Genomic DNA, 12,197 nt, shown 5'->3' on the forward strand with positions numbered 1-12,197 from the left:
ACTATATTACTTTTGCTTTCAGAATAGATAGGCCTGCATACTGATAATGGCAAAGGACATTAAGTTGTCAAAATTCAATCCGTATACAACATCACTGCTTGATCTTCTAGGAACATAAGGAATATTATTTCTACCTGGCTTTTGCATTCTGAAAGTGTCACCTTTTTAAGTTGAAAGTCTCCAGAAAATTAATCTGTGAGTCACTAGTGAATGGAATAGTAATAAAGAAATAGCTCCCTAATTTTTAAATTGCCTACAGCTATAATCACACATACTTCAAAAGTTGTTCAGCTAAAGTGATTCGTTACCTCTATTATGTGGGTTTTCCAGTTCAGGTTTTGAATTGTTGTAGCTTACTTTTTTATTGTGTTTCTGATAAGGTTACTGCTACATGCTATATCATCAATTGGAAAGCACTGACTTTCGTCAGAAACTGAAAGACAATCTATTTGATTTGAACCAATTACCAATATTATCAAATATTTTATAAGTTGCCCTTTCAATAAATTTACGTTCCATTACTTAAAGTCTCTTCACACAAAACTTTCAATTTGAAAATGAGAGACAAAAAGGGAGAGGTCATATGGTAGATAACTAATGGAGTTAACAGTGTGGAAACCACTTTCCACTGGATGGAAAGTGACATGTCAATGGACAAAGCTGGAGATACCCTCTTTGACAGAGCCACTCAAAATCTTTAAGCAAAACAACTTATTGAGAAAGAAACTATGACTCTTGTGACTCTTGCTGTTCATCTCATAATTTATATTTCCATGACAACTTAAACAGCTTTGCAGCTGCAAGTGTTTGCATGGTGTGCAGTGAAACATGTTGAGAGACTAAATTGAAATGTGTGTGAAATCTTATGGGACTTAACTGCTAAGGTCATCAGTCCCTAAGCTTACACACTACTTAACCTAAATTATCCTAAGGAAAAACACACACACCCATGCCTGAGGGAGGACTCGAACCTCCGATGTGACCAGCCACACAGTCCATGACTGCAGCGCCTTAGACCACAAGAGACTAAAGTAATGTAATATAGTTATTCTTTATGTTAAGCAGCTAATGTGTTCCAAGTATGTAGATATATAAGAGAACTGTATGTTAGGTATAAATAATGAGGTGCTGGTAGTGCATTTGTGAAGACACTTCCGGGAGGATGGAGGTTCATGTTCATACTGGTTTTCTTAAATCACTTCAGGCAAAAGCCAAGATGGTTCCTTCACAATGTTACAGCCAAACAACTATTCCTGCCTCATTATACACATGTGTACACTTATATGTCTGTATATCTGACATATGCTTTCGCCAGCATTCAGCTGAGAAATCCTACATCATTCTAAAATGAACATTGCATGAACAATTACTAATTACTAAACTAAATAATTCATATACAGGATGTTGGCACATACCTTAACGTTGGAGAGGAGCACCTCACTGCGGCAGCCAGCATAGCAAGGTGAATAGTACATGACACCATCTGCACCACACACTGGGTCAAACTGGGCAGCACTGCACCCACACTGGGCATTGCAAGAACTATCCAACCCCAATGCCGTCACAGGACTGCTGCTGCTGGGGAAGCATGTATCATTTTATTTTGAGAACATTAGATGCAATGTTTATTCATTTAATTGCTTACGGTGAATAAAAAATTATTTGTATGGATGTTTTCAGACTCCTAAAAACAAGTTTAATATTATTATTTATGAATAAAACAAAAAATTATGGTACACACAATTGCTAATGTTACATACTTGTCTTCCAAAATTTTATAAATTGTGCTTCTTAAACAGGATATGTCTTTTATTAAATTGTGTTCGTACATTGAGTATATCACTAATTTCTTTTGGCAGAATCCACTTGTGTATAACGTGGGATATTGATTTTAAATTTCTTTTTTAAGGTTAGAGGTAAACACTGATGAGACTGGTTCCATATCCAGAAATCTTTGTTATAAATCATTTAGAGCAATGAGCCCTTATAACACTTCTGGCTACTATTCTGATTACTCTTTTCCACAGAAAAAAGTTTTTTATTAGTTCAAGAATTTTTAATATTTAGTGGGAAACACTTCCTAATATTCTGCCAAATTGTATTTATTTTGTCGTAAATTGGCTTTTGGCTTCTTAGGCCATCTTGTGGTGACACCTAAATGTTGCAAATACAGACAAAATAATGATGTTAGTATTTTAAGCATTCTGAATATGGGTTTGCAGTATTATGTGGAGGATCATGCATTATTATTTGAATAGCCTCTTGGGCAGTACCAAAACAAGTTGTTTTAAATAGCAAATGGTGGAATCCCAAAACATTACTCTATATGTTGCAAGACACTGAAAATAGCCGAAGTATGTCATCTAAGCAATTTTTTTCTTTATTGCTTATCATTGTGCAGACTGAATAACATTGGGGATAGACTACAACCCTTTCCAATAACCTCCTCAGCTACCACCTCTCTTCCCTGCATTTCCACAATTACAACTTGTATCCAGTTTCTGTACAATTTTTAGGTAATTTTGTGCTCCCAGTATTTATACCCTAATACTTTCGGATTTTCAAATAGTGTGTCCCACCCAATGTTGTCAAAAGCTTTCCCTAAATCTAAAAAGATGATACAGAATCTCATTTTCACCTGCATTTCTCTAGAACTCAAACTGATCTGCCCCGTCGGCCGGTGTGGCCGAGCGGTTCTAGGCGCTTCAGTCTGGAACTGCGCGACTGCTACGGTGGCAGGTTCGAATCCTGCCTCGGGCATGGATGTGTGTGATGTCCTTAGGTTAGTTAGGTTTAGGTAGTTCTAAGTTCTAGGGGACTGATGATCTCAGATGTTATGTCCCATAGTGCTCAGAGCCAGTTTTTTGATCTGCCCCGAGGTCACCTTCTACCAGTATTTCTATTTTTCTAAAAATAATTTGTGTTATTTTATAACCATGCCTTATTCAACCGATGGTCCCAACGACAACTGACAACAACCGACCACGACCGACTATGAGCGACACAACAAGGAAGAGATAAACAACGGAGGCTTGTGGAAACCACAACACCAAACGTAAATCCACTCGGAACCAGAGCATGTCAACAATGAGCAACGACCAGAACGCAGTACCACCGAGATAGAAACGAAATCCAGAGCAAGTACCAGACTGGCTGGACTAGGGCAGAGCAGGTCCCTATATACGAAACCGGAGGGAGCGGCTATTGGCTGCTGTCTGCACGCGGCTTAGCAGTGGCGCCCTCGCTGCGCGAGAGCCGCTGCACAGAATAGCCGCCGCGGAGGCGGAGCCCTCTATGGGCTGACCACGTCCATTTGTTCTGCCGCCTGTTCGACTTCCGCGGCAGAAGGTACTAGACAGTAGTACTCACACTTACACTTACTGTCTCTGATGGGATTATTGCATTCTTCTTGAAGTCGGAGAGTATTTCACCTGTCTTGATATATCTTCATACCAGGTGGAATAGTCTTGTTATGGTTGGTCCTCACAAAGATCTTGATAATTCTAAGTAATGCCATCTATTCCAGGTACTCTCTTTTCTTTTTTCATTATATTTTCTTCAAGTTTCTATCCCTTGTATATGCCTCCTACTTATTCCTTCCATCTTCCTGTTCTCTCACGAAAGGAGCATTTTCTGTATGCAGCATCCATCTTCCCCATAGTTATGCATGCTTCTACGACTTTTCACTTCACCTCTAACCATTCCCACTTTGCCATTTTGCTCTTTCTGTTTATCACAATTTTTAGACATCTGTATTTTCTTTTTACTGCTTAATTTGCTGCAAAGTTATCTTTTCTCTTTTTGTCAAAAAATCCATTGTCTTGTGTCTTTTCTAAGGAAAAAAAGGAATGAAATGATCATGTGGCACTGATGGTAAGGAGGCCCCACCTGGGGAAGTTTGACCACCAAGGCGCAAGTCTTTTCAGTTGACACCACACTGGGCGACTTGCATGTCTATAATTTATTTATTTATTTATTCTTTGCCCATGGACTCCAGCTGAAAATCCAGCTGAGAGTATTGGGTGTGTCATACAATAGCCTATTAACATCAAACTTGATTTCAATATATATATAAATGAAACAAATGATTAAACAGAAATAGTCCATAATCATACAAAGGTTTTACATGTTTCACATTATATGTACACACAAATCAAAAAAACATACAGAAATGATAATTTTTACAGGTACATTTCAGTAATGATATATTTAAACACATCTTAGTATTCACTCAAACTGTATATACATTTCTCTGTGAGATATAGTTTCAAATGATTTTTAAAACATTTTAGATCTGTTTCTTTTTTAATGATTTTGGGGAGTTTATTAAAAAACCTTTTGCCTGCTTCTTCTGGGGCAGTCATAGACAGTTTTAGATTTCTGTTTATCATGTAGTAATTTTCATTTCCTCTTGTACCGTGTTTGTGTACATCTTTATTTAGGAGGTGTTTATCACTTGACCTTACCACCATTATGCTTTGGTATATATACAGTGAATATACTGTCATAATATTATAGTGCACAAAAGCTTGCCTACAGGTCTGTCTTGGTGGTATTTTTGCAATGCATCTCACTGCCCTTTTCTGAATTGTGAATATTCTTTTTAGGTAGCCAGCTTGTGCATTTCCCCATACATGAACCGAATAAGACAAATGTGGGAAGACAAGTCCATAATACATTGATCTGAGGACTTTATCATCCACAGTCTTAGCTGTTTTATGCATGATGAAGATCTGTTTGTTTATCTTTTTACACAGTGCATCTATGTGCTCCCCCCATGCCAAATGTTTGTCTATTATAGTTCCTAGAAAATTTGTGCTGGTTACTTCTTTAATAGTGTTTCCATTTATATTAACATTTATATTATAATTTTCACTATGCTTGGTCTGAAATACTACATTCATTGTTTTAGACTGATTCATAAACAGGTTGTTTTGTGTTAAATATTTATTTGCATTTTCAATAGTCAGGAGTGCTTCCTTCTCAAGCTCCTCCTTTGTGTCAGCTGTGCAAATGATTGTTGTGTCATCAGCATACATTATAAGTTTCTGATTTATATAGTTAGGGAAGTCATTTACGTAGAGTATAAATAGTATTGGCCCAAGCACAGACCCTTGCGGCACACCGTGTTTAACTGTTTGTAATTCTGATATGTAGTTTGTTATGTTTCCCCCACTAGTATGTCTGATTTCTGTACATTGTTTCCTATTTGTAATGTATGATTTAAGTATGTCATAGCATTTTCCTCTAATTCCATACTGATATAATTTCATCATTAATTTTGAGTGGTTCACACAATCAAATGCCTTAGATAGCTCCATAAAAATCCCGCAAGTCTTTTGTTGCCTGTCAAGTAAATTAAGAATGTGCTCAATTATATCTGTTGATGCTGTTTTTGTTGACTTCCCTTCTCTGAAACCATGTTGTGATGAATGCAGTATACTGTACTTTGTTATAAAACTTACAATTCTATTCTTTATTATCATTTCATAGATTTTAGCAAATGTTGAGATCAATGATATTGGCCTGTAATTTCCTAATTCATCCCTGTTCCCTTTCTTAAATATTGGCTTCACTTTACTTACTTTCAGTGAATCTGGAAATATACCTTCTTCTATCGCAGCATTCAGCATGTGTGTCAATGGTTTTAATATACATTCTCTGCATTCCTTTATGAGATGTGATGTGACACCATCCAAGCCAGAAGAATGTTTAATTTTAAGTTGTTTTATTAGGTTTGACACTTCTGCATCTGTTGTAGGTATGAAAACCATAGTATGATTTGTATGTGGGGGGTTTAACAATTTACTTACTGCATTTGTTTTATTTTGACTTATTAATTCGTCTGCTACAGTAATATAATATCTGTTAAAAGTATTGGCTACTTCTAGAGGGTTTGCGTTGCTTTTCCCACTCATCAGTGGGCAGGTGTCCTCTGCCCGATTTGTTACTTTTCCTCTCTCTCCATTAATGAACGACCATAAACCTTCTGAGTAGTTCTTTCCCTTATCTATAGACATCCTGATGAATGATGCTTTAGTTTCTCTGATAAAACTACAGTACTCTTTCTTTTTTATTTTATACAATGTGTTGTAGGCCTCATTATTTTTTTGTTTGGAGAGGTCATAATACACTCTCAGATTATTTCTGGCATGGATTACTTCTCCAGTCACCCAGCTTTTCTTTTTTTGTTGCTGTTTGACAAGCCTTTTACTAACAGGACATGTAACATCATAATAATAATTGAATAAAGAATAAAACTGGTTCCATTTGGTGTTTGCATCTTTAGCTGCATATATTGTTTCCCAGTTTTCTGCCTCTAACATCTTTTTTAGCAGATTTATGTTATGTGGGTAGTTCTGTCTTCTCATCTCCCATATCTTCTGCACTGAATCACTAGTCTTTATATTTATGTCTATCATGATTGCAAAATGGTCTGCTAATGTGGAGTTTATTACCTGTGTGTCACAATAGCATGTAGGAATATTTGTTATTACATGATCAATAATAGTTTCACTATGCTTTGTTACTCTGGTTGGTTTATCTATTTTTATTTTTAGATTGTATATGCACAATAAGTCCAGTAGGGTCTTAGTATTGTCTGTATTTTTACTCGTGTCTATGTTCAGATCTCCTATAATGATCAAATAAGCATATGTTTTTGAGAGGTGTTGGATTATATCTTCCAGCTGTTCAAAGAAGGTTTTAATTATACCATTTGGTGATCGATACAAACCTAATACACAACATAAATTCCCAGCAATTTTAGTTTCCAGTGCTGTAGCTTCAAAGCTCAATTCTATAGCATATTTTGTTATATTTATGGCTTTAGTTGATTTATAGTTAGAAAAAATAGCAACCCCACCACCTTTATAGGAAGTTCTGCAAAAACTGGCTACTTTCACATAATTCTTCAAGTTGTACATTCCTATGTGATTTTCTTTTAGCCCATGTTCTGTAACTACTAGAATGTTTGGCCTATACTCCTGTAATATTACCTCTAGTTCCTCTGTTTTATTGTTTATGTATTGAACATTTTGGTGAAGTATTCTAACAGTTGGCTTTAAATGTAATAGTTCCCCTTCCTGTAATATACTAAGCAGTTCACTTGCTCCCTTTGCTTCTGGTACTATGCAGTGATTTTTTTCAGTTTGTGTCATTAAACCTGGAACGTATCTTTGTCCGGTGTTTATATTCCTCTCACTATTGTCACACTGGTATTTAAAATGGACAGTTTTACTTACATCTTTTTCCATGTTCTCTTTCTGCTTACTCGGTACCATAAAAAATTCTCACTTAGTGTAGCAGATCTTCTAGTTCTCAGGCATCTGTCTTGATTGGAAGCTGCTTCTGCTGTTGATCTCCCAGGCCTCAGGCACCTCTTCTGTGTGGTTGCTGTTGCTGGTGGCTCCTGTGCTCGCCGACTTGGTGACTGCTCTTCTTCGTTAGCTGCTGCAGCTAATGACCTTCGTATGTTTTCCTCACATGCATTTTCATTGCCTTGAGGTAGTATTTTGGGGTCTGCTGTTCTGGATGCTGCTGCTGATGACGACAGCTCTGCTGATGATTGTGGTGATTCTGCTGCTATTGGTTTATAAGACACTGCTGCTGAGAACATCTGAGCCTTTGCTGCTGCTGCTGGTGTTTGTTGTAGCTCTACTGCAGATAATGATGGTTCCACTGTTACAGACAACTCTTGTTTTGGCGGAATTGGGATTGGAGACACTTCCATTACAGATGACTCATTAATAAATTTAAGTATTTCGGCACTAATAATCTTTTTCCCTTTTACGTTCATGTGGAGACCATGTCTTGTGAAGTGCTCTCTGTGAACACTGTTTATCTCTACAAAAGTCGTATTCTGGAAACCTCGACATATTTTCTCAAATAGCCTGTTTGCTGTAACAATCTCGATGTTTACGCACGAGTTTTCCATCAGATCGTGCCTCCTGGGGATACTAACAATGTAGAAATGCACTTGAGGCATCCTTTTGATTGTTTCCTTTAGGATTCTCGTTGCACGCCGAGTTTCATTACAGTAAACATCATTTGCGCCTCCTATTATGATGCAGCTGTTACCCGTCGTTAATATGTTGTCACTGTTTTTCAGAATTTCGCGTAATGGCGCGCCTGGTTTGATGATGCCTGTTACATTAAGGTCTGGGTGATTTCTTCTCATAATTTCCGTAACTCCTCTCCCATGACTATCTGCAAAAATATATGTCTGTTGCTTGTATCCTTGCTTATGCATAACGTGGTTGTTTACTTTTTTTTCCTTACGAATATTTACCTTGTGTTTTTCTCCGTTTAATCCACTTGTATATTTTTGTGTGGATAGTTTGTTCATATTTTTATCCATAGATGCACTATTAACACTTTCTTTTCTTGCGTTTAATTCACTTGTGTCTTTTAGAGTGATCAGTTCGTTCATATTTCTAGTTACAGTCGTACTTTTTACACTTTGTACATTTGGTTGTGCATACCTACGAATTTTATGGCTAGCATTAATGAGATCTTGTTGCCTTGACGATTCAGACAGTTCCCGTATGGATAGTACCAAATTTTCCATTGTTTTTATATATTTTTTTATAATGTCAAGTTCTTTTTGAAGTTCGTCATGCACGCTATCTTCTATTCCCGCGTAGCACTTTTCACTCGCGATCTCGCGGCCGTTACACTCTATGTCACATTTACACTGTATTTGTAAATCTTCTTGAGCATAACAGCGTGAATGGCACCATTTATGTTTAAACACGCATATTCTAACTCCATTTAGCACTGTTTCGTCACAAACAACACACTTGATTGAAATTAAGTCCTCAAAAACTGCAGAGCGGTTTAAAGTTACGTGTACACTTGCCGCCATTGTTTGCTTGATGACACAGAGTGAAGTGATGATGAAGTGATGATGAGGACAACACAACACCCAGTTGCCAATCAGAGAAAACTTCTGACCCAGCTGGGAATCAAACCTTGAGCCCACTGCATGGCAGTCAGATGCACTGATCACTCAGCTAAGTCGGCAAACCTCTTTTCTAAAGTTTGTTACTGAACCTTTTGCCTCATTGTTCCACTACTGCCTTCACTTTTTCATCACCCAAAGCTACTCACTCTAATTCTGTTGAATTGCTTTCCTCTGTGTCAGCCAACAGTAGCATTATGCTCCCTTTGAAACTTTCTACAACTTGTGATTCTTTCAACTCATTCAGGTCCCATCTTCTTAATTCTGTACCTTTCTACAATTTCTTCAGTTCTAATTTGCATTCTATAGCCAACACATTGTGGTCAGGATCCACATATGCCCATGGAAATGCTTTACAGTTTAAACTTTGTTTTCAAAATTTCTGCCTATGATTACATAATCTACCTTAAATTGTGCAGTGTCCCCAAGTCTCTTTCATTTATACAACCATCAACAGTAACTCTTAAATCAAGTATTAACAATGTATAAATTGTGTTCTGTTCAGATCTCACCAGGTGGGTTCCCTTTCATTCCATTCCTCAGTCGACATTTTATTAATGTTTTCTCTTTTTTTCCTTTCAATGCTGTTCAATTCCAAGTGTGGGAATAATGATCCACGATTAAGTGTGAACAATATTGGCAATACACGCTTCATTAATTTACCAAATGGATACATGCAAAACATAATGGAGGACATGCTGTCCAGAACATAGCAAGAATACAATGGCAGGAAAAACAGAATACAGTAAAAAACTCATCAGTAAGAAAAACAAAGGTATTCCACACCATCACTTTCTCCTATGTTTGCCACACAGTCCCCCACCACAACTATAACTGCTCCCCAGCAAAATATTTTACATGTCTAATAAAAATTTTAATTGTACTGGACAGATTATGTAATTTATATTTTTTAATGTATACATCAGTGAAACTTTTGTGATTTTGAGAAGATATATGTTAATTTTCTCATAAGTTAAAATGTTAATGTGGATGACGCTGATTCGGCTGTGATATAATAGTGTTGTTGATGGTGCTTGAAAATTATCAAGTTCACAGCAGATGTGGAACTGCAGGAGCAACTATGATGTTTATGGAGGAGCAGGATGGAAGAGTAAGAAAGCAGGAGGATGATATGAGGTGGAGGATTGTTGAGTAGGATGACCAGAAAGGTGTTTCCTAAATGAATCTAACTATCGGGTAGCGTGAGTTGGTTGAAGCTCTGCTGGAAGAGGTTAAGATATGGGAAGTAAGATATGGATGTAATGGCACAGTAGGGTGCCTGGTTTGGTGATTAGTGGATGGAATATTGGATGCCGGTACTGGATTTTCTGGTTAATGTATCTGGTTCATAGTTGCTTCAAGAAGAGAAGGATTTGTGGGAAATGGATGAGCTGGTATAGGATGCAAGTTTTGGTATGAAAGTATGTGTGGAAGATGAGGTGGAGTGCATGTCTTTCAAAGAATTAGTAGGATTTATAGGATAATGATACAAGGACTTAAACTCAAGGTATGGCTTGTTAGTAGTTTTATTTGGTTTTGGGACTTAATGTTGGATTGTGAGGTGTGCATTCCATTTTAGTTTGCTGCCAATGGTTAGTCCTAAATACTTTGCTGTGTTAGTGAGAGAAATGTGTTGGCCACAGATGGAGAGATGGAAATCCAGATGACAAAAACACGAACTGGTGTGGCCAGAGATGGTGGCTAGACTTTTCTACGGATTTCTTTAAGTTTCCACACAGTACTGTCATGCAATGAAATGTCCACTGCCAGAGGGACAAAATGCATGGTGATGGGAAGTGCCCTGTGAATGTGTGCTACACAAGTGTCAACATCCTAGTGGCAAACATGAACCATCTCTTTGTGAGCTCGGTAAGTGGGCAAATATTGTTTGTTCATGTTGTCGCATCTTCACCATCTAACATGACTAGAACCTGGCACTGCTTCTTCTGATGAGGGATAGTGTTACATCACTCCACCAGGAGATTCAAGAGGCAATGGATGGTGCTTGTGGGCACTCAATGGTGAGGTTATCAGCAAAAATTGTGATGGAGGGAGATGTGGGAGGACTGGAGTGGTGAAGCCAAAGATGATGGCTTGGCTTTTCTGTGGTGTGGCCAAAGATGAAGGCTTCGCCTTCGGTGGATTTTTTATAAGTTTCCTTATATTGCACTCCTTGACCATGTGGTTCAGGTGACATTGGAGGGAGGTATGACAGTGTTGGAGGGTGTGCTGTGCAGTTAGGAAGGCAGTGTTGGCAGCATATATTAGGATGTAAAAGAGGGGGGATAAGAGCCTTGTAGCACACCAGCAGTAGGGTAAAGATGCGGGAGCAGGTGTGGTTTATTTACTTATTTATCCAAGTCCAAAGAACATTAAAATATAATATAATAAAAACAACAATGTAATAGTAATTACAGTGAATTTTGCACTTTATAATTCCAACATTCAACAAGTACAATGGCATGGTTATTTGCTGCAAACAAGTCTTCCATGTCACGAGGTTTGCTCGGGTTACTACAGACCAACAAGTGTTCAGAGTTCTGCCTTACGACACATTCACAACATTCATTATCACACATATCCGACTTCTTCAGATTAGTCTTGCATGTTGTCACCCCTGTTCTCAACCTGTTGATTGTAATGTGTGTAGGACGGTGGTGGAGGAATGATGCTCTAACACGAACATTGTTTGTTGCTTGAAGAGCAGTCCAGAATTCCCTATCTAATCGAAAGCTTCTTGGATACCAAGAGAGACAAATATGGTGGAGAATCATTTATTTGGTTGATGGGAGGTAATGTGGGTAGGGTAAAGAAGACTTTTTTTTCGTTTCTCCCCTTTGCCCCCTGTGGGAGGGTTGAAGGGGGTTAGGGCTTGGCAGTGGTACAAACAACTCACACTTCAGCCAGTAGTGGTGTCTCTAACTTAGATAATAAAATTTTAAAAAAAACTAGGAGAGATATGTACCATGAATTTAAAGTTATTTTAAAGGTGTTATTAATGGAAGAAAGTAATATAATGCTATCTTCATGAACTATTTGAAACCAGTGATAAAAATGCAGAGAGACAGCACAGTTAAAAGCATTTGAAAAACACCTGAAAAACACTAAACACCTGAAAAACACTGAACATGATGGAAGATACATTGACTATTAAAAACGGAGCACTGTACACTTTCACTAAACCTGGAAAAGGACCTGCTCTGTGATGGTGGATTGTTGATAAAAATAAAGGGGA

At 37.6% G+C, this 12,197-nt stretch overlaps 1 protein-coding gene across 1 annotated transcript in view; it reads right to left on the reverse strand.

Annotated features, from left to right (window-relative positions):
• LOC124776418 (solute carrier organic anion transporter family member 4A1) overlaps positions 1-12,197 on the reverse strand; it is a 552,725-nt gene that overhangs the window by 26,973 nt on the left and 513,555 nt on the right. Inside the window, exon 8 of the mRNA XM_047251412.1 lies at positions 1,416-1,578. Within this exon, the coding sequence (XP_047107368.1) occupies positions 1,416-1,578 (163 nt within the window). The remainder of the gene's footprint in view (positions 1-1,415; positions 1,579-12,197) is intronic.

This window comes from Schistocerca piceifrons, chromosome 2 (genome assembly GCF_021461385.2).
Source record: "Schistocerca piceifrons isolate TAMUIC-IGC-003096 chromosome 2, iqSchPice1.1, whole genome shotgun sequence".
Lineage (NCBI taxonomy): Eukaryota > Metazoa > Arthropoda > Insecta > Orthoptera > Acrididae > Schistocerca > Schistocerca piceifrons.